At 33.7% G+C, this 26,764-nt stretch overlaps 1 protein-coding gene across 3 annotated transcripts in view; it reads left to right on the forward strand.

The window, feature by feature from the left end:
* Positions 1-26,764, forward strand: part of dachd (dachshund d) — a 170,028-nt gene that overhangs the window by 91,119 nt on the left and 52,145 nt on the right. For all 3 annotated transcript variants that reach the window (XM_056465443.1, XM_056465441.1, XM_056465440.1), the window contains exon 3: positions 8,250-8,411. In XM_056465443.1, coding sequence (XP_056321418.1) covers positions 8,250-8,411 — 162 coding nt within the window. The remainder of the gene's footprint in view (positions 1-8,249; positions 8,412-26,764) is intronic.

Consider the following 26,764-nt stretch of genomic DNA (forward strand, 5'->3'; position numbering starts at 1 on the left):
TTTCTTTTCCCCTTATTACAATTTTCATTATTATTTTTCAGTTTTTTACTTTATTATTATTTTGTTTCTCTTCTCTTTTGTAAAAAAACAACAACAAACATAATGATATGTAACTATTTGTACTAAAATAGTGTTTGTTTTTACGAAAATAAAAAATTTGGACATTTAAAAGAATACATTTTAGAGCAGTAATCACTATACCGTAAAACCCTGATATTTTTATCCAAGATTATCATACAGTCAGAATCTTATACTGACCAATGCCTGCAGTACACGCACATAAGTTTTTGTCTTTAAAATAGGCTTTAAATAAAACAAATGTTTGAAATTAACTATAAATGATATTAAAGAAAATTTTACTGTTTATTTTAGCTAGCTGTCAGACATATATTGATCATTTTCTTTAAATAAATGTGTGATTTTCGGCTTACCGTGAAGTATCATATAGCTTAGAAAAAATAAATCAAAATTATGCAGGTGCAAATAATAAAATGACGTTAAAAACTAAAACAAAATAACACTGACAAAGCACACAACAGCACTTATTTTAAATAATAAAAAAATATTTATCAAAAATGAATTAAGCTACCAGATCAGAATTGGCTTCTTTTAAAACCTAAACAAATCTTTTGACTGGTAGTGTATGATTATTTTTATTATTATTATTATTATTATTATTATTAATATTATTATTATTATTATTATTATTATTATTATTATTATTATTATTATTATTATTATTATTATTATTATTATTAAATACATACAGTTGTTGAAGTCAACATTATTAGCCCTCCTGTGAATTTTTAATTCTTTTAAAAATATTTTCCAAGTTTTGTTTAATGGAAAGAAGATTTTTTTCAGTGCATTATTAAACATAATAGTTTTAATAACTAATTTATTTTGTCTTTGCCATGATGACAGTATTGTTCTGCTAATTTTGCAAGATACTAGTTTTCTTTAAAATTGTCTTTAAAATTGCTTTTTAAAAAAAGTGTTGCTCTGTTAAACATCGCTTGGGAAACATTTGAAAAAAGAATTTTTAAAAAATCATAATTTTGGGCTAATAATTTTGTCTTATTCAGTAATATTCAATAATATATAAAAATGATATAACATTTATTATCACTGTGAGTGAACCCAAATTTAATGAAGTGTGGCCTTGATCTCAAGATTTCTACATTTATGTCATGCAAGATGCAAGAACTTGACCTATAATGAAATTTTAAACGTAGAAAATTTGATTTGCTTTATATGAGCAATAAAATAAAAGCCCACCCTCATCTAACTTTACTACTGTAAATCTGAGTCACAATCCACAAACACAAATACACAAATCTGTACTATATCAGTTTAACTAAGCAAGAAATTACGATAAGCTGTTTATTGATAACATCATAATCAACAACGCTAGGCATTCCACAGTATCCCACAGTCTGTTTCACAGAATTTTTTTTAAATAATATACGTAACTGTATATTCAATTCATAACCAGAGTGTGTATAATTGCTGGACCAAATGCTAAATGCTAGTCAAGCGACTCTCCCTGCGAGCCACCGGAAGGTGATTTTCGTCTGTATTTATTTTCCCCAGGTCTCTGCAAGAGCATACATCTCATTTAGAAAACAGTTGACTCTCTCCCATTAGACGCAAATGAAGATTGACCTTCAGTGCGACTGGAGGCCGTATTTATTATGAGTGGAGCTGTAGGCCATGAATATACATCAGCCGCTCCGACACCGTGTATACCATACATCAATATGGTACTGATGTACTTTAAAATGCAAACAAGCCCAGAAAGCCGGTGGCATCAGTGTTGCCCACACCATCTGCCTGTCTGCTGCTGGGCAAAGCAAGGTGGCGCATTAATGCCACATGTTCCATATCTTCGCTTTTCTCTTGCTCTTCATGCTTAGGAAAGGAGACAGAGGCCAAATGGACACAGTCGGGTCCTGTCAGCCAATGTGGCAGTTTTAGTGATGATGAATTTGCTTATTGGCTTCAGTCACATGAGGGAAAACAAGAGTCAAAACGGGTCATGAGTGAATCGCTGATTGATGGTACGTTAGAGGATTTGGGGGATTTTAAGGGCGGATTTCATGGAGGAATTTTAAATACTGACTGTGTCTTTGTTTAATATATATAGATTGATATACAAAAAATACTGGTTTTCTTAAAATAAAATGAATTAATATTGAATAAAATAATATTATTCGAGTTTATATTCAACAAATTATCTGGTTATTTGCAATAAAATAAAAATTGATAAAATAAAGTATAATCATTATAATTAGCTAAAACTAAACGTTACCAAAAATAAATGTAATAATTATTATAGTTAATTAGTCAACAAATCATGTTGTTACTTGAAATAAATGTTGATTAATAAAATAAATAATAATAAAATAGTGCAATTATTATAGTTAACTATAGCTAAAAATTAAAAACTGAAGGTTACAAAAATTTTATTAAATAATTATTATAGTTAATTAGTCAAAAAATCATGTGGCTACTTGAAATAAAATAAATGTTGATTCATAAAATAAATATTGATAAAATAAAGTGAAATTATTATTTTAAATCATAAACTATAAATTATTAACTATAGCTAAAACTAAAAACTAAAAGATAATTATTATAATTAACTAGTCAACAAGTCATGTTGTTACTTGAAAAAAAAATATTGATTAATAAAATAAAATATATATTGATAAAATAAAGTTTAGTTAGTTAACTATAGCTAAAATAAACAAGGTTACAAAAATAAATGAAATAATTATTATAGTTAATTTGTCAACAAATCATGTTGCTACTTGAAATAAAATAAATGTTGATATAATAAAGTACAATAATTATTGTTAGCTAAAACCAAAATCTAAAGGGTACCAAAATAAACAAAATAAATATTATAGTTAACTAGTCAACAAATCATGTTGTTTCTTGAAATAAAATAAATGTTGATTAATAAAATAAAATAAATATTTAGAAAACTAAAGTGCAATTATTTTAGTTAACTATAGCTAATACTGAAAACTAAAGGTTTCAAAAAATAAATAAAATAATTATTATAGTTAATTAGTCAACAAATCATGTTGTTAACTGAAATAAAAGAAATGTTAATTAATAAAATAAAATAAATATTGATAAAAAAGTATTATTTAATAAAATAATAAAATAAACATTTTTCAAATTTTAAATAAACTACAGTATTTTGGTTAATCTAATTAACACTACTAATGAATGGTTAAGGCTTCTGAAATAAATACATTTAAATAAAATAAAATAAAATAAAATAAAATAAAATAAAATGCATTTATTTGATGAAATTAGTTTAAAACATAAAACAAAAAAATGTCAAATCTAAATGACAAAATCTAAAATTTGAGTAATACATAAAAGATATTGAAATTATAATAAACAAAACTGTTTTACTGTATCTTCATGATAGGAAAGTCCATTGAAGTAAACTTCAGTGTTGTATTTATCTGCCACAATAATATTTAATTGTTTAATGTTAGCATGCAAATAATGAAATGGAATATCATTATTGACATAATAAATACAGAGGGTACAGATCTGTTCAAACCCTAAATTAAAAGTCATTTTTTTAAATGCAATCACTCATGATGTTGAATTTTTTGTGGTGTGTTACGACATTACCCTTACCCATAGCCCTTATCCCAGAATCCACTGTGCCCCCTAATCTGATAAATGAGTCTATTGTACTGTAACCATTTTCAGTACAGTGTATGTATAAAATGAGACAGAGATCACAGGATTCTCTGAACACAGCTGAAAAAAAAGCTCAGTCTGATTCATCCATTCACATCGTTTCATTAATCTTCATTCATGAGCTCAAGGTCTCTTTCAAGGATCCTCCTTTTACTTTCTGCGAGTCTTTCAGGTGTTTTGTCATTGAAAAAGAGTAAATGACAGCGAGTCAGTTCTTTATCCAATCTCCCTGTCTCTCCGCTACGCTCCTTTTAAACAAATCAAACAATGGAAAAAAGATTATTATTGCCACTGGAGCCAAAAGACTTTGAATCGCAGCGTCTCTGTTCATTCAGAGCCAATGACAATGGGTTTGAAGTCAGAATAGGGAGTTTAAGGCGAAACACTGCAGAAAAAAAAAAACTGTTTTTTACACCCACCTGTCAAATTTAGATTTATTTTTTCAGTCTAATATAAAGAACACGTGCAAGTACACATTTAAGTGTTTCTTTTGTTACACTTTATCAGTTTGTGTCTGCATTTCACTGTAGAAGCTCTGTCACGAAAACAAATTCCTAGTATTTGTGAACATACCTAGCAATAAAGCTCTTTCTGATTCTGATTCTGATATACACATATTTTTAAAGACCTTTTTCTCAAAATAATTTTTTTTTATTCTGCACTGAGGCATAAAGCTCCTCTTCAGCAGCACTTTTACATACAGTACACCAAACTACAGTTTCATTCATATCTATATTCTTAAGATTTTTACAGAGAGATACATAATTTGCCTTATTGTATACAGCATTTCATTCTACAAAAAATTATAATTAAAAATATATTTAAAAAAAATCTGTCTGTTCACAGTAGGGTTGCACAATACTGGAATTCGGTACCAATCGATACTGTTTAAACACCAAGTTTAAAAAATGTCCATTTCCCACTCACATTTGAGCACTATTGAGCTCGTTCTTAAACAGCTATGGTTTGCAGTTGTATTCACTTGCTCAACAGAAATGACTGTGATTGGCCATGAAGGTAATCAGTTCAACGAACTCGCTGTTTACTGATTGTAACCACAGATACAGGGACACTGGAGTGTTTTAAAGTCACGTTGATCAGCTGGTTTGTCTATAAGCTGGCATAAGAGCGATCCGCTGATGAATCGCAGCTTTAAATTGTTCCAGTGTCCCTGTATCTGTGGTTACACTCAGTAAACAGCGGTGAGTTCAGTGAACTGATGACCTTCACAGCCAATCACAGTCATTTCTGTTCAGAACGTGAACACAACGGCAAATCATCGCAAGCAAAATCTTACTGAATGCTCATTTTTTTGAGATATCAACTTAAATTTTAAATATAATTTGTTCAAATGTTTAGCTTAGATTTCGAGTTTGAATTAGGCATACAGAAATACATGTTATATAATATATATTTAAAAATATATAATTATATTGTTTTATTATTTTCATAAACTTAAAGGCACATAACCTATCTTTTATTTAACTTTCTGAACTTGTTTCCCCTTCAGCTACAATCTGACAAGTGTCGTTTTTAATAAAAAGGACAATAGTTTATTTTGTACATGTCATTTTCACATATTTGTTCCAAAAGTGGGTCTGACAGTTAAGAAGTTAAATAATGTCTTATTTGCATATTAAAACAACGTTTTAGAAAATGTTTGACCTTTTTTGTTTAGTCGAATGTAGAAGCATGATAATAAACATTGAATTTGTTTTACCCTATTCGTGTGCCAAGTCTTGCTAAAACAAATCAAACAATGGTGAAAATATTATTATTGCCACAGGAGCCAAAAGAATTGCAGCATCCCTGCATATGACAACGGATTGGGAGTGAGATGATGCTGTTTAATGTGCGTATGTTTGTGTGTGTGATTTGAACATTTCCCACTGTTTCCGACTGTTTGTTTTCACTTTGTCGTACATTGCCACCCGTTTATTTACAAACAGAAACCGTGGCATCATGTCAGCTCTGATATGTTCTCGCGACTCCATCTGTCAGCATCAAAGCTCAACAGCGTCATCTTTGCATTTAGAGAGAGAAAGAGACGGAAATCAGGGAAGACGTTCATGACAGTGAGGCTTCTAGCAGAAAGCATTGCATCAGTCCAACGGGACCAGCGGTGTAATCAAAAACAGCAAAGCTTGTGTTGGTGAAAGGATGCAAATGATTTAGTCGAGTTCAGACATGCTGCATGACTCTCTTAGGCTAATTATGGGTTGAACAGTTAACTAGTTAGTGAAGCAGTTTGACACCCTCATTCCGAGGTAAAGGCCTTTTCAGAGGCCTTTATAATCTGTAATCTGAGAGTAAAAATGTTCTTTATAATATGAAACAAAATACATTAGTTACAATAAGTATAATGCTAATTAAGATATCTCGTTAAATAAACCCACTGAAATGGGTACTAACTGTTGCATTTCAAAAATGTATAATAATTATTGATTTGGTGATGATGATGATGATTAGTATTATTATTATTTAATTCATCATGGATGCATTAAATGGATCAAAATAGATTAATATAGTCTTAAGTAAACATTTATTAGTGTGATTAGGTGTGCATATATTTTATTTTGCTTAATGTTTGTTTGTAAAAAAATGTAAAAATGTTTTTTTTTAGCATTCAATAATGTACTAATTCAAGAGTTCACATTTAGATGATGATTTATTATAAGCTTGTTTGGCATGCTGTCCCGGGAGAGAGCCCTGAGCTCATAAGATCCTCGAGCCTGGGGCTCCTTCCCGTTGCAAGGTGAGAGGGGAGTTTGAGCTCAGGTAGATCTCGAGAACTCCCCTGCTGTAGTAGCTAATGAACAGATAGTGATTGCTCTTAAGAGATAACTATTTACTAGGAGCATGTCTATAGTGCCGATTTGGATTAGTCAATTAACTTATGTTGCATGTTTTTGGACGGTGGGAGGAAACTGAGAAACCTGGGGGAAACCCACATGAGCATGGGGAGAAAGTGCAAACTCTGCACTCAACAGCGCTAAGCACTGGGCCACCGTGTCACCCATCTGGGAAGAAGGAGGAGTAGGGGTGGATGGGGGGATTCTTCAAAACGAAGATAGCGGTGGTACGTAACCCAGGGCATTTGTAGTAGCTTTGGGGTCTTCTGATTGGTGCATTGAGAATTGGATAATGCGGATCCAGCTCCTAGCAATCATAAGCACGTGATCCTCTCAAAATTTGTTTATAAATAAACTTTACAAAGAAAATTATTTGAAATAAAAAATCTATTTTATAACAGGATTGTTTCAGTATTGAGCAACTGTTATATTTTTTATTTACAGTATAAATTGGTTATTATTGCTATTTGCTTTTCATTTTAAATTTAAAGTATTAGTAATTGTGTCAACATGTTATAGTTGTCGTTTTTTGTCATCTACATTATTAAATCATTAAAGAGCACCTATTTTACCCTGTTTCAAGATTTAAGATAAGCCTTTTGTGTCTGTAAAGTTTCAGCTCAAAACACTCATCAGATTATTTATTGTACATTTCAGAAGTTTGGATTTTTTGCTCTGAACACAATGTAGCTGTTTTTGTTGCCTGTGCCCTTAATGCCAGTTCTCCCCACCCACCCTTCCCCTGTGCCTGTCAGAGTGTGCTTCTCTGCCTCAGCTGCATCAGATAAACAGTAGAGTGACAGACATTAAAGAAGCAAATCTCATGCAACATTTGAAAAATACTACATTAAGAACTTTACCAATGATTATTTGATGTATTTGTTGTGTTAATGAGTCGATAAGATTGATGAGTCACACATAAGGTCGTTACAAAGTTCCCGTACACACATACACACACAGGGCAGACACACTTGCACACACAACACACACGTTTAACTTTGCACTATTTTTGCACGCAAATGTGACAGGATACATGTTAATATCCACTGCTGTATAGATATCCGTTGTGTTGTGCAAAATAAACGTCCTCAAACCGGGATTGAAGCGTCTTCTTTTATGATTTTACTGACATGTGGCTGTGGTGATAAAGACGGTAAAATCACTGTAATTCATTACAACCATCTTGTTGATATGATTATACGCCTTAATATGGAGACATGTTAAAATGTGGCTGCCAGTCAATTTGGTGAGTGTGGAAACAGCACTCCTACGTCATGCTGCAGTGGGCCTTAAAATGGGAGGGATTTGGATCCTATTTTAACATCAGGAAATAAAAAAAAGATACTTATTGTCTTTATATCACTCCAATATGATTGTGGTCACAAAATACATACAGGCAGTTCTATCCAAACAGCTTTAATAAGATAATTTTTATCATAGGTGCCCTTTAAAGTTAATCAAAACACTACTTAAATGAACAATTACACTATTTCAGGGTGACTAAAGATAAATAGTTTTGAACTCCTACTTTTGTCTCTTCTCTCTCATGAGGTTGTAGAAAAGAATGATACTGAAATCATATTTATTAGCCACACCTGTGTTTTGAGCCCATTTGTACTGAACCTTGCGATGAAGTGTCTCCATGTTTGTGTCGTCCTGCTTTAGGCCTCACAGCTGCAGCTGCAGCAGCAGCCGCCGCCACCAATGCCGCCATCGCAGAGGCCATGAAGGTGAAGAAAATCAAGCTAGAGGTGATGAGCAGCTACCACAGCAGTAACACCCACAACGGGCCTGACTCTGAGAACGGGGACCTGAGTTCCAGTGTGGGTGAGTCTCAATCAACAGACATCTACACGTCTAATCTAATCTACATTTAGAATCCCTTTTACTGGCGACTCAAGTGGCCATTTAGTGAACTGCAGCCAGCAACTTTTCGCTAGTACTTACAGTAGTGCACATAACATACAAGAAACTAAATGTGAAAAAATTATAATATGCACTACCGATCAAAAGTTTGGGGTCAGTAGATTTTTTAAAATGTTTTAAAATAAGCTTCTCCTGCTCTCCAGGGCTGCATTTATTTCATCAAACATACAGTACAAATTGTAAAATTGTGAAATATTATTGCACTATAAAATAACTGTTTAAAAGCAGTTTATAATTTAATTGAATCTTATGATGATGATGACTATTATTAGTAGTAGAATTATTAATATTACTAGTATTAGTTTTATTATTAGTATTAGTATTTTATTTATCATGTATGCATTAATTTGATCAATAATATAGTAATATTATCTTATGTAATGGAGTTTTCCCAGTGTTTGCGTGGGTTTTCTCAGGGTGCTCCGATTTCCCCCTTAGTCCAAAGGCATAGACCATTTCAATGTGGTCATGTCACTGGCACTTGAATATTTCCTGTTATCAAACTATTTTATAGGCAACGCGGTGGGTTGGTAGTGTTGTCGCCTCACAGCAAGAAGGTCGCTGGTTCGAGCCTCGGCTGGGCCAGTTGGCATTTCTGTGTGGAGTTTGCATGTTCTCCCCGTGTTTGTGTGGGTTTCCTCCGGGTGCTGCGGTTTCCCCCACAGTCCAAAGACATGAGGTGCAGGTGAATTGGGTAGTCTAAATTGTCGGTAGTGTTAGGTGTGATGTCGGTAGTGTGTATGGATGTTTCTCAGAGATGGGTTGTGGCTGAAAGGGCATTGCCGCTGCGTAAAAACATGTGCTGGATAAGTTGGTGGTTCGTTCTGCTGTGGCGACCCCAGATTAATAAAGGGACTAAGCCGAAAAGAAAATGAATGAATGAACGAAACTATTTTATATCTATAACAAAAGAGGCAATTCAATCGTAACGTAATGTTAAAACAGCTATCATAACATTATTTATCATTATGTGGCTCTTTTTGGATTCTCGGAAGATATAGAAATGAAAAATATAAAACATTGTTGGGGCCATTGTTTTTGTTTAGATCCCTAATATGGTCTATAGGTGAATTGAAAAAACTAAATTGGCCATAGTGTATGTGTGTGAATGAGTGTGTATGGATGTTTCCCAGTACTGGGTTGCAGCTGGAAGGGCATCTGCTGTGTAAAACATATGCTGGATAAGTTAGCGGTTCATTCTGTTGTGGTGACCCTTGATGAATAAAGAGACTAAGCCTAAGGAAAATGAAATGATATCCTAAGTAAACATTTATTATATGAATAATAGTGAAAATATTTAATATAGTTTTTTTTTTTTGTTAAAATGTACTCAATCATGTCAACATATGAGTTCATTACAAGTGCATCATGATAAGTGTTTATTAAGCACATTTGAAACCATAGACTATATTTGGTCTGTTTTTTAAGACTGTAGTTCAATTAACCACTCTTTTGAATTACCAACATTGACATTCCTTTAGCAAACAGTTCTTTCAGCATTATTCTGAACATTACAACCATTAGTTTCATGTGTTATAAAAAAAAGAAGAGAGGCTCTCAGGAGTGCGTCTACAGTAGAAATCACATCCTTTTGATTTTTCCAAAAGAGGATCCTTCATTGAAATATCAGTCTACAGACTTTCATAGACAGACCTCTTTTTTGTTTGCAAGCTGTTTACACATTACAAATAAAAAGCTAATAAAATTCTTACATTGAGCACCTTCACACAGTATAAAAATTTCATAATTTACAAACCTTTTACTGTATACCTGTATGAGCAAAAAAGAACTGTTTGTCCTTGGGAGCCAAAAATGAATATATTCAATGCTGTACATCATCTTTTATATCATACAACAGTCAGTTTATAGAGTTTAATACACATTTATTCACGTATCCCTATAAGAACCAAGTGATTTGCTGTGATAAAAGTAAACATAATTCATTCTATTTGCCTACGCAGAATTCCTACAGCGTGTCTTTTAACTCACTAAAATGAAGATTAAAACCGCAAGCTCCCAAATCTACAAGGAAAGCAGAAAGCTTTGTGTAATCTTCTGTTGAGCAGTCAGTTTGTTTGCTTGATTCCAAATTCATCATTAGCAGGTAATGCACTTTTAAAGTAGCTACACATCAAATGCATCCATGAGCACTTTATCCCAAAGCTAATAGCTATTAAGCGAGCCGCTAATTCAATTTGGTGAAGAAAATTGGTTTTGAATGTCCCCGGCTCCAATTAATCGTTTCTCAGATACATTCCGATTTTTTCCTCTCTCTTTGCAACATTACTTAAAGCCATTTTTTTTGTGTGTGTGGAAATTACACTGTTATATTAAACCACAAATCCATTACAAATGATTCAGTTACCATAATCCCTGAGCTGAACTGTGTGTGTGTCTGTGTGTGTGTGTGTGTGTGTGATTTCCATTGTGAATATCCACCCCGCGTCGAGGATTTCCCAGCTGCATTTGACACTAGGAGTTTTGGCAAAACACGTTGCGCTCTAAGCAGATTTATCGAAAGCAAGCCGCGTGGAGCTAAGGCCGTTCGACAGCGAACAGCGGCGGGAGGCCGCGAGGTCACCGAAATAAAGATAAATGCGAAATGCAATAGGCGAGGCTGCGGCAATGGGGCTAATAAGAAAGTGTTTTTATCTTTTTACAATTTAAATTGTAACCTTGAGCATGCAGACTCCCTGAAGAATAATAATTCCAGGCCCAGCGGTGAGCGGAGGAGCCGAACTGGAGAGGCATTAGAAGCTCTGAGTGAAATATATGGCCGCGACGCCTCTCCGGCCCATCCACAATCAATTGGATTCTTTTACTTTAATATTTACTCGCAGCGATGAGATGCTAGTCTGCATGGTGATGAACAGTCTACCCCTGGCGTTTGAAGGTGACCTGTCAGCGCGTATGGACAAATCTCTCGCTCGCAGAAATGTAGAAAATAAATCATTAAAGGCAGGCGGGCCTCTCATTCCGGGATTTAAATCACTCGCAGATTTATGATTTAAATTAATGCTTCGTTTGGTCAAAAGAACGGAGGCCGAGACAAATGATGTTTGGTACTGAAGCCATCCTAATATTGATTACTGGATGTCAGTGCAATCTCTTGTTTATATCAAGCACTCTCCTGTGACGGGGTGGCCAATAGGAGTCACCCGCATGATAAGGGGGCGAAATATAGCCGCGTCTATTCAGCCAGCCAGAGGGGAGAAACAAGCTCCTTTCAGCCTTTAATTGCAACATAAATTAGGTTTTTAAGTGAAATAGACAGTGTTTTCCATTCCCGTCTCCCAGCGAATTCCCTCACTGCTCCGGATCATTACAGCATTAAAACGGAAAGGTCATTTCGCCGGAGAACTGAGAGAGATATCGCATCGGGGTGTTTTAAAAGAGTGCCAGAGAAAACATACAACTGTGAAAATAAACTCTTAGCGCTGTCACTCGGCTGGCTTTTTTGGAGCACCGTGATTGGCTCTAATGGTTTTGGCGTGTGAAGGCCTATTATGTCCTGCTTATAGGCTCTCGCTGAGTCCAGAGTGTGAAATCATCTGATGGATATAGCGATGACTTTACAACAGAGGAACTCTGAGAAACTCTCCAGACAGGAGTGGACAATGTTATGAGCAGGAAGTGAGCCGACTCTATTCTAAAACAGCTGCTCTCGCTACGAGGGTTTATTTACAGACACTTAGTTACAATCAAGTGTGTAATTATTTTTGAAATGTCACAGGGGCATTAACAGACTACACCACTAATAGCAAAAAGCTTCATTATACAAACAAACAAACAAAAAAAAAAACAAATTATGGTTCTTATTATCAATTGAATTGAATTGAATTGAATTGAATCATTATTATTATCATTTTTTAGTGCTGGGCAAAAATGTATTGCGATTAATTGCATCCAAAATAAAAGTTTGTTTTGACATAATTTAAGTGTGTGTGCACTGTGTATCAAGTCATGTCAAGTTGAGCTTTATTGTCATTCTGCTACATGTGTGGACATACAGAGGAATGAAATGTCGTGTCTTTTAGGACAATGGTGCTACATCAATTAATCATAAATACAAACACAACACTGGATATAAGAGTTATTTTTAAAAACCTATGCAAAACTAACATATATATATACACACATCCATACATATATTTGAGAAAATGTTTTTTTCTATTTACTTATATAAATATTTAATATAATATTTAATATATATATATTTTTTCCCCAGCTTCTGTTTAACAGAGAGATTATTTCAACACTTTCTAAACATAACAGTTTTAATAACTCATTTCTAATAACTGATTTATTTTATCTTTGCCATGATGACAGTAAATAATATTTGACTAGATATTTTTCAAGACACTTCTATACAGTTTAAAGTGACATTGAAAGGCTTAACTAGGTTAATTAGGTTAACTATGCAGATTATGGTAATTAGGCAAGTTATTATATAATGATGGTTTATTCTGTAGACTATTGAAAAAAAATAGCTTAAAGGGGCTAATAATTTTGACCGTGAAATGGATTTAAAAAAATTTAAAACTGCTTTTATTCTAGCCGAAATAAAACAAATAAGACTTTCTCCAGAAGAAAAAATATTATCAGACATACTGTGAAAATTTCCTTGCTCTGTTAAACATAATTTGGGAAATATTTAAAAAAGGAAAAAAAAATCAAAGAGTGGCTAATAAACTGAATAACTTACTATAAATTGGTTTATTTCGAGTCAGAGGGGGCATTAGGCATGTTAAAAAGTAAGTAGTTTGTGTATAAGAGTGCTTACTGGAGACGCGAATCATTTCAAATGATTCCGTTCGATTTGGTGAACTACTTCATCCGGTTCACTTAGAAGATCCGGTTAAAAGAACGATTCGTTCGCGATTGTGAACGTTAATACAGAAATAAAACCCATTAATGGGCATAAATGTGTTAAAGTAATACTTTTGAGTCTCTGTATTTAATGCTGTCACTGTGCTGCTGTCATGTCCATTCGCTGTTTTTGTCGCGAGCAACAGCGAGGACTGACTGGAGGAGAACCGGCTCGATCTGGCCAATGGCATCAGGATTACAGACTCTGAGGTGCCGTACGAGTCAAACACCTGGCAGCGAGAAGCAAATAGATTTACTTCTGAAAGGTATAGTAGATTTGCCGAGGGACCTTTTTGCTATAATTGTAGTTGGTTTCAGTTAGTTATGTATGTACAAAATACAGTTTCAGTTAGTTCTAGTTTGTTTTTAAAAAGTTAACGAAAATGATTTTAAATTTTAGTTTTCGTTTTTTCGTTCATATTCGTTAACTGTAATAACCTTAGTGTGTATCACATATATACATAATAAATATATACAATACACACACACATATATTATGTCAAAAGAAACTTTTATTTTGCATGATTTATCATGATTATTATGATTTATCATTATTTTTATTATATTTTATAATATTATATTTCAAATGTCATTGCTTTGATTTAAAAAAAATTGTGAGAGTAAAAAAAAAGTTTATTTAAAAAAATATTTATTAAATTTAATACCATTTTTAAAAGAAAATTGTAAATAAGTAAATCTTACACAATTTTTTTTTGCAATGTGTAGGGTGTTATAGGTGGTTGCTAGTACTGCTTTTGAAATATGCATCTTTCTCTATTCCTCCCCTCATATATATTCTAATAGAGATTCTCAGTATAGTCTAGAATAGATTTAATCTGAAGCACAAAGGCTGACAGTAAGTGTGTGAAGGACATTGTACTCTCCTTCGGACTTGTTGGTTGTTGATGCAAATTGGATGCGCTAATGTTTCTTCTGCATTAAATATTCAGCTCAATCACCCTCGCCGGCTTGCATCACTATTATTAATTACAAAAACAGAGAGAAAAACAGTCAGCCAGTTCAAGTTGGAGCCAAATAGCCAAACACTCTGCGCTAGAGAAGGAGGAGGTGAGCGTGATTAAGCTTCCCGTTTGATTCTTCCAGATCTTTTTTAAGGAGGTGGGGGGTTCCCTTCTTTTACAATGACAATTGTTCCATTCGCTCACAGGAAACGGCACAATTAGAGATCGCAAACCAAGCAAAACATGAGCCTGGAAGACACACAAACACTGATCCCCTTCCCTTGCCTTGCAACCAAAACTAACTAACACCTGGCCTTTTTCTGCAAGATGAATTGTTTTGATATTTATTCATTTTTATTTCTTCCTTGCGACTCATGCATTTGCCGCGTCCGGTTTAAGAAATGGAAGGAGGTGAAAAGAATCTCTCTCTTGGTGGCCACTGGGTGCCATTTTGCATCTGATTCCTTGCCACGGCAACGTTAATGGACCTTAAATCCTCTCCGTAATTAGATGGGGGAATTGTGTGTATCACCAACCAGATGATGCTGCCATAATGAAATAAGCGACAAACTTTCAGGCATGCGTGTGCGCGCGTGTTTGTGTGGCTCTGATTTAGCGAGTTGGCGTTGAGCGTTTTGGGGATGTGAGCCTGTCACGTCAGGGTTGGTGACAGGTGTCTATGTTAGGGGCAGAATTGAAAGTGAAGGGGGGGAGATGATGGGTGGGCGTCCCACCATCGATGAGGTCAGGCCGCTAATTCCGCCAGGCTTCTTCTGGCAGAGGAGGCCAGCACTCAAGAGATGGATCTGTAGAGAGACCGCAGCTGTAAGCGTGGAGGAGCTAATTGGTCCTTATCTTGCTGTCCCATTCATCTTCATTTTTTACCAATTACCGAGCATTATCTGTGTTCTCGGTTGGATATGGGAGTTAATCCTTTTTGGTTAAGCTGCTGGTGCCGCTTGCAGATTTCCATTGGTGGAGCGGGTGAAAGAGTCAAAGCGAAAAAACAAACTCGGGGAAACTTCTCATCATTGTGAGAAGGAAGGAATCAATTGGAAATTATGTCACAGGAGAGAAAACAATAAAACAGCTTCAAGGCGGGAAATCATCCCTTGTTTGCAAATAATTCGTTTATATCGTCGTTCAAGTTCACCTGGCATTTGTTTCATATATCTAGGCTCACACGGAATCTGCGTGCACAGAAATCTGCAGATTTTTAGCCCATCGAGTCTATTTATTTACTTGTGTAAGTGTGTGTAAATTTATATTTATTCAGTTTTTAAATAGATTTTAGTAATATTATTGACTGATGTGAAAATGTTCATATGATTTGTTTATAATACATTTTGTAAAGTAATATTTTCTGTCTTGTATGAGAGACTTGCTTTGCTTACCAAATGAGTGGTTCTAATTGGATTTGCATTGTAAACATTAAATAAAAGTTAACGTTTAGTTATGATACTCCCAAAATCATTCCGCAGAAATAGCAAAACATGTCCGCATATGCTGTCTGGCCCTACATACAGTTGAAGTCAGAATTATTAGCCCCCTTTGAATTTTTTTTTTTTTTAAATATTTCCCAAATGATGTTACATAGAGCAAGGAAATGTTCACAGTGTGTCTGATAATATTTTTTCTTCTGGAGAAAGTCTTATTTGTTTTATTTCGCATAAAAGCATTTAAAAAAAAGTTTAAAAACAGTTTTAAGGTCAATATTATTAGCCCCTTTAAGGTATATATTTTTTTGATAGACAACAAAACAAACCATCGTTATACAATAACTTGCCTATATACCCTTACCTGACATATTAACCTAATTAACCTAGTTAAGCCTTTAAATGTCACTCTAAGCTGTATAGAAGTGTCTTGAAAAATATCTAGTAAAATATTATGTACTGTCATCATGGCAAAGATAAAATAAATCAGTTATTTGGAATGAGTTTTTAAAACTATTATGTTTAATAATGTGTTGAAAAAAATCTTCTCTCTGTTAAACAGAAATTGGGGAAAAAATTGACACGGGGGCTAATAATTCTGACTTCAACTGTATATCCAGATGCTTTATTAGAATTGGAAAGTAAGGGATTGGTGAGCTACTAGAAAACAATCCATGTTTTTCTAATAGTTCAACAGATCATCGTCAATTATTCTGGTTATAGAGAGGGCAGTGGGTATACAGTGGCGCAGTGGGTAGCAGCAAGAACGTCATTTTTAGAGCTGTTCGAGCCCTGGTTGGGTCAGTTAGGTCATTTCTGTGTTGAGTTTGCTCCGGTTTTCCCCACAAGTCCAAAGACATGCGCTATAGGTGAATTGAGTAAGCTAAATTGTCCGTAGTGTATGTCCTGGTCCTCTTGGTTGGGGGTTGAGTGTTGGGCTAACGGGCCACCTCGTAAAAATTTGATTTTACGAAACACCAACTAAATATCTGTATACAACTGTGACTAAATATCTACTTCGATAGATAAATGGCCCTGGGAGTAATTAATTGCGTATACTAAATTAGAGATTGTTCAGATTTTGATACATTTGTCAGATTTACACACTATTGTACAAACTCACTGTTCAACAGCAGCATCTTTACTAATTTTAAAATTGTGAGCTAAACTGCTTGAAGAACAGTGTTGTGTCATTGTCAGCTGCAAAAATGATTGAGAAAAAACATGGAATTAGCTTGTTGTTTGTAGTATATTTTTAGCAGTGGTGTAAAGTAACAAATTACAAATACTCAAATTACTGTTTTTGTACTGAAATTGTAATTTGCTAGGTAGTTTTAAAAATGTGTACTTTTACTTTCCCTTGAGTACATTTTTAGTGCTGTATCAGTACTTTTACTCCACTACCATCCTTCAAACTGCAGTCACTATAGTATTTCCTGTCTATGGGCATTAGAAAAATCAGTCCTGTGATTCCTGTCCAATCAAATCGCACTTAGAAAGAACTACCTCAAGTCATGGGTTATTTATAAATGCAGTGTTTAAAATTTTTTAGAAGCATTAAAAGTGTCTAAGAAGACATCCAAAATCTTTACACACAGTGACCCAGAGTCTGTTTAGACTGCGTGCCACTGATGAAAAGATGGCGGATGTTTACTGTAGCACATAATGTTTGACTCCTGGATTACCATCTATGTTGATCCTAGAACATAATTTTTGTCGAAAATGTAATCCATACTTAATACCTACCCTAAACCCAACCATAACTGTAAACTATTCCCAAAATCAGAGGGGAATATTAGTTTGATAACAATCATGTAGAAGTGTATAAACCTAACTGTAAGTCAAAGGTTTAACATAGACAGTAAACATATGCTTAATTTCTGATTGGCTGATTGAAATGTTGTTCCAGGATCAAAATAGATGTTAATTTAGGTACATGTCCTACTTGGTGAAATCAGGTTGGCGGTTTGACTGTATAATGGCCGAAATGGCCTTAAACAATAACTAAATGCAATACAGAATGTTGCGTTTACACATTTATCCACAAAATACATGTAAACAATTCAGCTTTTTACAGTACTCACTACTTTTGAGTACTTTTAAAAGGGCCTACTTTTTACTCATACTTTGAATAATATTTACAACAGATACTTTTACACTGCTTGCACTACAGTTTTGGGCAAGTAATGGTACTTTTACTTGAGTATGATTTTTCAGTACTCTTTCCACCACTGAATATTAGTTTTATAATTTGCTTGTTCAGTGTCTTTTTAGATATTGGTTATTTTTCTGTTGTAAGAACCTTTAAAATTAACCCCTTAATTTGGTGAAGTGATATAGTTATGCCAGGGATCACCAATCTTGGTCCTGGAGGACCAGTGTCCCTGTAGGTTTTAGCTCCAACTTGCCTCAACACACCTGCCTAGGTGTTTCAAGTATGCCTAGTAAGACCTTGATTAGCTTGTTCAGGTGTGTTTGATTAGGGTTGGAGCTAAAATCTGTAGGGCATCAGACCTCCAGGAACAAGTCTGGCGACCCTTGGGTTATGCATTGAAAAATCTACTTTAGATGTGAGTTTCCCTTAATAAACCTGACACATTTATCAATCAATCAATCAATCAGAATCAATCACAACAGCCCCATATACAGTAGATAAAATGATAAGGACCATTGCCTGCTATTTAACTCATGAACTAAAGCAGACATTTTTAAATGATGTTTCTTTTCAAAGTGCTATAAAATCATCATTATATTTATAATACAGTGCTAAAAAGTGATTATATTACCTTAAAATACTAAGAGGGAACAAAAACTCTTCTCATCATTGCATAGAGCATGGAATCGATCGGGAAATGACATCACAGGAGGGAAAGAAAGAAAGAAAAACAGCAGGGAGGAAGGCAATCAATTATCGGTGTTATAATTCAAGCTCTTGTTTGCAAACGTTGCAGCACCATTGATTGCGTTTGTTTTCATTGCACTTGCCATTATTGACTTGTTAAAACCATATTTCTCTCTCATCGGTGGTTTCAAATGTGCAACCAATCAACCAGTGGTGTTCAAAAATCGTGTAATAATTACTCAAAACGTATGAATTTGTGACAGAATTAGCCATGCGATGAAGGAAAGGATCAAAATCGCTCTTATCACACACTTAACCGTATGGATAAGCTTGTAAACACATTAATAACTGTAAGACTTGTGCCTCTTATTGTACTTGTTACACTGTCAAGAACGATCTCGTCACAAATTCTATGCATCGCTGCGTTGAGCGCTTTTAACTGACATCGAGGCAGTCGGTAGCGCTGCGATATCTGTCTGATGAGCGCTGTCATATTTCCTCAACACCTATCAGAAAACATAGACCCTAAACCCATTGTCTTTAAAGCAGGCACATCCATCATGCATCGCGTGGCTTCTTTATAATCAGCTGGCTTGAACATGGAGCACTCATTTAGCATAAAGCGTCGGTGCTCTTAAAATAGCTCCCCATAGAGGATGGATTGAGTGAGCCATGCCTCCTGCTCTTTGATAGGGATCTGTTTGGTCACACACAGCACCAGCTGTCATCTCAGCCTCGACTGCTGTGATTTAATTAGTCTGTTTATGTCCTTTCTAATAATAAATCCCACACTGTGGAAGGACAAATCCAACAAGGGTTGCGCTTTGTTTTTCAATCTGGCCGCCTCGCACTGCTAAACGTGGCATGGCAACGACAAACAAAGTTTTTGGCCTAATCGTGTCGGTCTGTTTGACTTTCACTGTTTCCTACTCTATACTCTCATGCATTTCTATAAGTCAGAGTGGTTTAGATTTTTTTATTTAGGAAATCGCTCCATTTTTTTTTTGTTATGTTTATTTGTTTTACTGTCAATAATGGTTGATTATGTATTTATATTATTATTTATATATCAAACAATTATATTACATTTTATAAATAACTACTTTATGCTTGAACAGTTTAATACTAGTATACACCACCTGACAAAGGTCTTGTCATGAATCCCAGTTGTAAGAGCAACAAATAATAACTTGACTTCTAGTTGATAATTTGGAAAAGTGGCAGAGGAAAATTTTTCCCAATGAATCATCTGTTGAACTGCATCCCAATCATCACAAACACTGCAGAAGACCTATTGGAACCTGCATGGACCTAGGATTCTCACAGAAATCAGTCAAGTTTGGTGAAGGAAAAATCATGATTTAGGGTTATATTCAGTTTGGGGGCATGCGAGAGATCTGCAGGGTGGATGGCAACATCAACAGCCTGAGGTATCAAGACATTTGTGCTGCCCATTACATTACAAACCACAGGAGAGGGCAAATTCTTCAGCAGGATAGCGCTCCTTCTCATACTTCAGCCTCCACATCAAAGTTACTGAAAGCAAAGAAGGTCAAGGTGCTCCAGGATTGGCCAGCCCAGTCACCAGACTTGAACATTATTGAGCATGTAGGGGATAAGATGGAGTCATTGAAGATGAATCCAAAGAATCTTGATGAACTCTGGGAGTCCTGCAAGAATGCATTCTTTGCCATTCCAGATGACTTTAATAATGAGTTATTCAAGTCATTACAGAGATGTATGGATGCAGTCGTTTAAGCTCATGGGAGTCATACACAATCTTTTTCCACTGCATCATGACTTTATATTCTATACTGTACATTATTTCTGTTAAGTGATAGAACTTTTGTCTAAGCAAATTCAGACCTTACTGTTCTAATTAAATAATTCAAAATCAAGGTATGATCATATTTTATTTTGGTAAAAAAAGAATAATCTAGAGGCCTTTGCCTGTCATATAAGCCATTTCTGATACCAAATGATCAACTAGAAGTCAAGTTATTACTTGTTGTTCCTAAAACTTTTGTCAGGTAGTGTATATTGATCAAATGTTTGTATTTGATAATAATATAAACAAATATTAACCAATAAAACTCTATTAACTATTGCTAGTTAATAAAAATAATAATAACAAAAATTAAAGGGATAGTTCACACAAAAGTGAAAATGTACTCACTATTTATTCACCTCCAAACCTTTTATGAGTTTCTTCTTTTGAGCACAAAATATAATATTTTGAAGAAAGCTGAAAACCAATGGTTACAGATTTGCAGAAAGAGAAGAAAGAAACAGAAGAAAGAAACTTATAAATGTTTTTATTAAATAAGGGCAAGTAAATGATGACAGAATTTTTAGTTTGGGTGAACTATGTCTTTGAGTAAAACAAAATATTTATGGCTGATACGTTTTCTCATGCCATGGCTAAATTTATGTTTTTGTGGTCTTATAGTTTTTTATCTTAAATTTTAAGCATATATTTATTTTTTGACACATCCTTTTAAAATTATTAAATGAATGAATATTTTAGATTCAGAGAAATTAATGGAAATTTAATTAGCTTTCTCTTCAAAAAATTTACTGCACAAAAGCATAAAAAATATTATATTCTTGATGTTGCTTAAACAAATCCACCTCAAATCTAGAATAAAATCATACTATACTGTTGAAGTCATAATTATTAGCCCCCCTTTTAATTTTTGTTTCTTTTTTAAATCTTTCCCAAATCATTTTTAACAGAGCAAGGACATTTTCACAGTATGTCTGATATAATATATATCAGAATATTTTTTCTTCTAGAGAAAGTCTTATTTGTTTTATTTCAGCTAGAATAAAAGATAAAAAAAAACAAAAACATTTTAGGGTCAATATTATTAGCCTCTTTAAGCAATTTTTTTTCAGCAGTCTACAGACCAAACCATCTTTAAACAATAACTTGCCTAATTACCCTAACCTGCCTAGTTAACCTAATTAACCTAGTTAAGCCTTTAAATGTCACTTTAAGCTGTATAGAAGTGTCTTATAAATATTATTTACTGTCATCATGGCGAAGATAAAATAAATCAGTTATTAGGAATGAGTTATTAAAACTATTATGTTTAGAAATCTTCTCTCCGTTAAACAGAAATTGGGTGAAAAAAAACAGGGTAGCTAATAATTCTGACTTCAACTGTATATATGCCAGAAGTCTTCAGAGTGACAAACCAGCCTGCAGCCAAACTACACAAACACTGTTCACTTCCTATCCACATCTCCGAGTCGCAGCAGCAGAAATCAGGGCAATGATACATTACTCATTACTCGCTAACTGAGTCCCACCATAGAATTTCAGCATGGGAGATATCCAGACTCTTCAAACGCTCCTCACCTGTGTCCGTTTACATTGCTGAACGCTGTTTTGTCTCTGCTCAAACAGTGAGGCAGGAAGCATCAGTAATAGCTCAGAGAAGTCAGACATACACACACACACAAACGGCCTCTCCTGGGCATTCGTTTCTGAGTGCCTCTATTAGTGCGATGCGCTCCTGGGAAGCAGGTGACAGATAAGTGGAGAGCGTCACACATTTTAATAGAATTTCAAAAAGATAACTCGATAATCACTTACTTTTTTTAATGAAGTCGAATTGCTTGTTTTAATTCCGGTTGCATCGACTGTTAAGCATCAGCATAAAATTGAATATGCATGATTTGGGAAGAGAGAGAGAGCAAGAGGGGGGGAGTCGGGTGTAAAAACGTGGTGTACACAAATGCCTACAACTGCAGAAACAGATTACAAAATGGGAATTGATTAAACATTATTTCTGTAATGATCCGTATCATGCTCTATCATCTCTGAAAAGCGGCTCGGCGAACGGAGCTGCAGATATTTGTGCGAAGTGAAATAAATAAACGCTTTGCTTGTCGGGCCTCATCAACATTAAAGCTCGTTCTTCATTAATTGGATGAATTCATTTGAAGCCGTTTGATTCGCCTGTGTGTTGGCCGTCCCTCTTTGCTAATCTCTGTCAGGTTGCATTTATAAGTGGGATTGAGTGACCTTTGGAGGCAAAGATAGGGATGAAGAGATCCACGCAATTTGAAAAGACAATGTCACATGGTGTAAATGCGCTACATGTAATAAATGACATTCAACCTTTCACACACGATAAGCTTCTGCGGGTCATAATGCGAAAGATGCATGCGCTTTGACTGCTCTGAATATCCCTCCGATAGGTCATTCAATTATGGCAGAGACTCACAAAAAAGAAAACGCCGTGTCTTATGATGACGGAGAGGATGCGGAGCAAATGGAAAGTATTGCTATGATTGTTGTGGTGATGATAATGTTGCGGCAATTAGAATGTGAGGGACTGAACGTGTGGCCGGGTGTATCACTCATGCCTGGAGCCCCATTAACCCCAACCAGACAAGTGATCCTGCCCTAGGTCAGGCGTCCTGCCAGAACAAATCCACCCATATAGCCTCAAGTTACTAAAAGTAGATCATATTTAGGCCGTGTAGTATTTGTGCGAAATACTGGATTTCTGTATGTGCTACTGAATTTTTTTGAGTGAGTCAGAGGAAATGTGAGTGCTTCGAAGTTCTTCTGAAGCACTTTAGATGTCTGGTTTAGATACCGTATGTCTTTAGTAAAGGACGTAAACACAAATGTTGACATAATATAATGTGGATATTAGAAGTGAGCTTTTTTTTTTGCTTTGGCCTTAACTCTTTAACTGCCCCTTGAAAAAAGGGGATTGAATTCTTCTAAACTCCTAATGCCGCTTGTTAACACACTCAATGCATTTTTTTTCAACATGTCCTATAATTTCTAAAATGTCGGTCTCTCCCAATTGTTATATATGTCAGTTTATGGTAAAAGTATTGGAATTAATACGTATACTATGAACATTTTGAAAAAATTAAGTGTACCAATACCATTTTTTAAAATAATCAAAATAAAACATTTTTGAATACTAAATCATCTTTATTTTTGAAATATGCCAAAAAATATTTCAGAATCTCCTTTAACATGTTTTCTTGTTGTTTTAAAATCAATTTTAGTAGTGCAATAGGATTGTTTGTTTGATTTTATTTATTTATTTTATTTTATTCATTTATTTTTTTGCTGATGCTGTGTGTGTAAACTGTTATTTAAAACAGTCAAAATATGGTGAACCATTTGGTAAAGCAGGCAGTTAATAATGATGCCATTGTGAATTTTGCAGGTAAATGTCTTTTCTGTATTATTATTTTTTTAATCTGATAAGATTTAATCACTCCAAACAAAGATCAGTTCTGTTTTATACATTTGTTTAAAATAGAAACTGTAGAAACTGTAGAAAAATGTAATTAAAAAATATGATTATTTTATTTTATTTCAGATTTTTTAGCCAGATTTTCTTTTCATTTTAGTTTATCAGTATTTTCTTGTTTTTAATGGGATGATTGTCTTGGTGTTTCACTCTGTTTTTATTTATTTTATTTATTATTATTCGCTTATAAAAACTAAGTATAAAATATAATTTATTATATATAATTTTGAATTGGATTTTTTTATTGTTTCTTTTTCCTTTATTATTTTTTGCTTAAGTGTTTTTATTTTATTTTATTTTATTTTATTTTATTTTATTTTATTTTATTTTATTTTATTTTATTTTATTTTATTTTATTTTATTTTATTTTTTTTTTTTTATTTTTTTTTAGTAGCTTAATTAACCAGAAATGTATATGTTTTGTCTGTTCAAGTATTGTTATTGCCATTTTTTTGGCTTTTATTGTTATAAGACTGGAAATTTGGGAGAGAGTAAATTAGTAAAATAAATGAATAATAATAAATTATTTAAAATAATAATAATAATAATAATAATAACAATAATAATATATATATATAGATATATATATATATATATATATATATATATATATATATATATATATATATTATAAAAATATAACCAATTTTATTTATTAAGATCATTCATTCTTCCTTTTTTAGACAAGAAAAATATCATTGATGTAGTTATTTGAAAAACAACAATTTCTTCATCTTTTACTCCATTACTCCATTACCTCCATACATTCTTTAAAAAAACACAAAATTATACAATCTTTGTTTGTCAATAAATTGGATTTCAAAACAACACTGGGACCTCATTGACCATTATGTGCATGAAAATCTAATTCCTCTCATAAGACAAAAGCACCATCCAGATCTGTAACACATGATGGTGAATAAATAATAGCATAATTTCCATTTTTGGTTGAGCTATCCCTTTAAGCACATTCGATAAAACTGAAGCAGGATGACAAACATAACAAATCTCCTTTCACAAGGAATTTCAGAATCACACAAAGATGCAGCAGAGGCAACGCGATGCTAATTTTGTAATTAGAACAGATGATGCAAGAGTCTGTCGTTTTGTCCTGCAGAAAGCCTCCGTGATTGATAACACCGTTCAATACATTTCATCTCAGAGTCCGAGTCAAATGACAACTGCCTGCCATTGACCGAAAGCAATCTTTTTAAACGGGACCCTTCGCTCAGTATCTGATGGAAATGACGCTCCGCCTGGGTGTCACAGTCCCTCTGGGAGGAGCGTTATTGATTGGACTTGAATATATTGTACCCTCAGTGGAAACATCTGCTGCCTTCTGCTTTTTCTAAACCAGCAGTAGTTTATGGAGAATGATACGGGACACATTTAAGCTGGATCTAATTCAGAGGCAAATTGGGCGTGCTTTTGGTGAAGTGTCCTGAAGCCTGTGTCTGGGCATCTAGAAGCATGAAGGTAATTGCATTTACCAGATGGAGTTACAGTGGATAGGAGACTCAATTGTGGCATTTACCAGAAACAAAACAACAAATCCATGGGTTTATTTTGCAATTTTGTTTTTCATGGTTCTTATATAAAACTATAACTAACTAAAACCATAAAACAATACTATTATAATAACTTGAAGCACTAAAATTGGTAAAAAAAAAAAAAAAAAGCCAAAGAAAAAAGGCAATAAAATAAACCACAGCTTAAAACAAAATTAAAGTTAACAACAATATTGTAACTTGATAAGTAAATAAATAAAATAAAGGAATAATAATAAATTATTAAGTACTTATAAAATAATAAAACTAAAATATGACAAAAATTGTATAATAAAAAATATTAGTATTAAAAAAAGAATTAAGCTAAATAAATTAATAATACTTTACATACAATTAATTTATTTTTTTTAATAATTATTAATACAGTTAGAACTAGGGATGTCCTGGTTAGGTTTTTTGCCCTTGAGTCCGAGTCAGAGTCATTTAATTTTGAGTATCTACCGATACCGTAACCCGATCCAATAGTTCTATAATACATAAAAAGAATAAAGAACAGCGAAGTAACAGATCCAGGATGTTCTTTATTTTTAATTTAATTCACCTTATTTTGACATTCAACAACTCTGTTAACAAACAGAGCACTTCTGTGAGGTAGCTTGAACAATCAAGTGTTAAATAACATGGAATATAAAAACAAAAAGTTTTTGTTTTGAAATACTCGACGGGCAAAACCAAGTTTACATATCTCACAATTTGCTATGGCAATGTTTTCATCTTCAACTTTATAATGCTCCAGACCGCAGACATACTCTCACTTTCCTCGGAAGCTGCTTCCGTGTTCTACTTTGCTGGTATTTAATCAATAGCATCTCTGCAACAAAGTGATGTTGCTGCACATGTTGCTGTTTCTGTGTAAAGTCAAGAAAGAGGTCTAACTTTGAGCCACCACATAACTGTAGATGTGTTAAAAAATAATGTGAACATATATATATATATATATATATATATATATATATATATATATATATATATATATATATATATATATATATTATATATTATATATTTATATATTCGTGTCCTGATCAGGAGGTAACGTCTGATTCTGATCAAGTCTGAAACCATGTGATTGGGCCTGATTTCTAATCATGTGATCGGATCTGGACATCCCTAGTTACAACAAATTTAATGTAAATGTAAATCTAAAATAACAGAGACATAACATAACACAGTTGTTTATATTATTTTTTGTTGTTTGTTTTGTAAATCCCAGATTAATTTAACAATAAATTACACATAATTAAATAATCCATCTAAAATAAGTGTGTGCGTGCATGTGCGTGTGT

The sequence above is a fragment of the Danio aesculapii genome, chromosome 9, assembly GCF_903798145.1.
Source record: "Danio aesculapii chromosome 9, fDanAes4.1, whole genome shotgun sequence".
In the NCBI taxonomy this organism is placed as follows: Eukaryota; Metazoa; Chordata; class Actinopteri; order Cypriniformes; family Danionidae; genus Danio; species Danio aesculapii.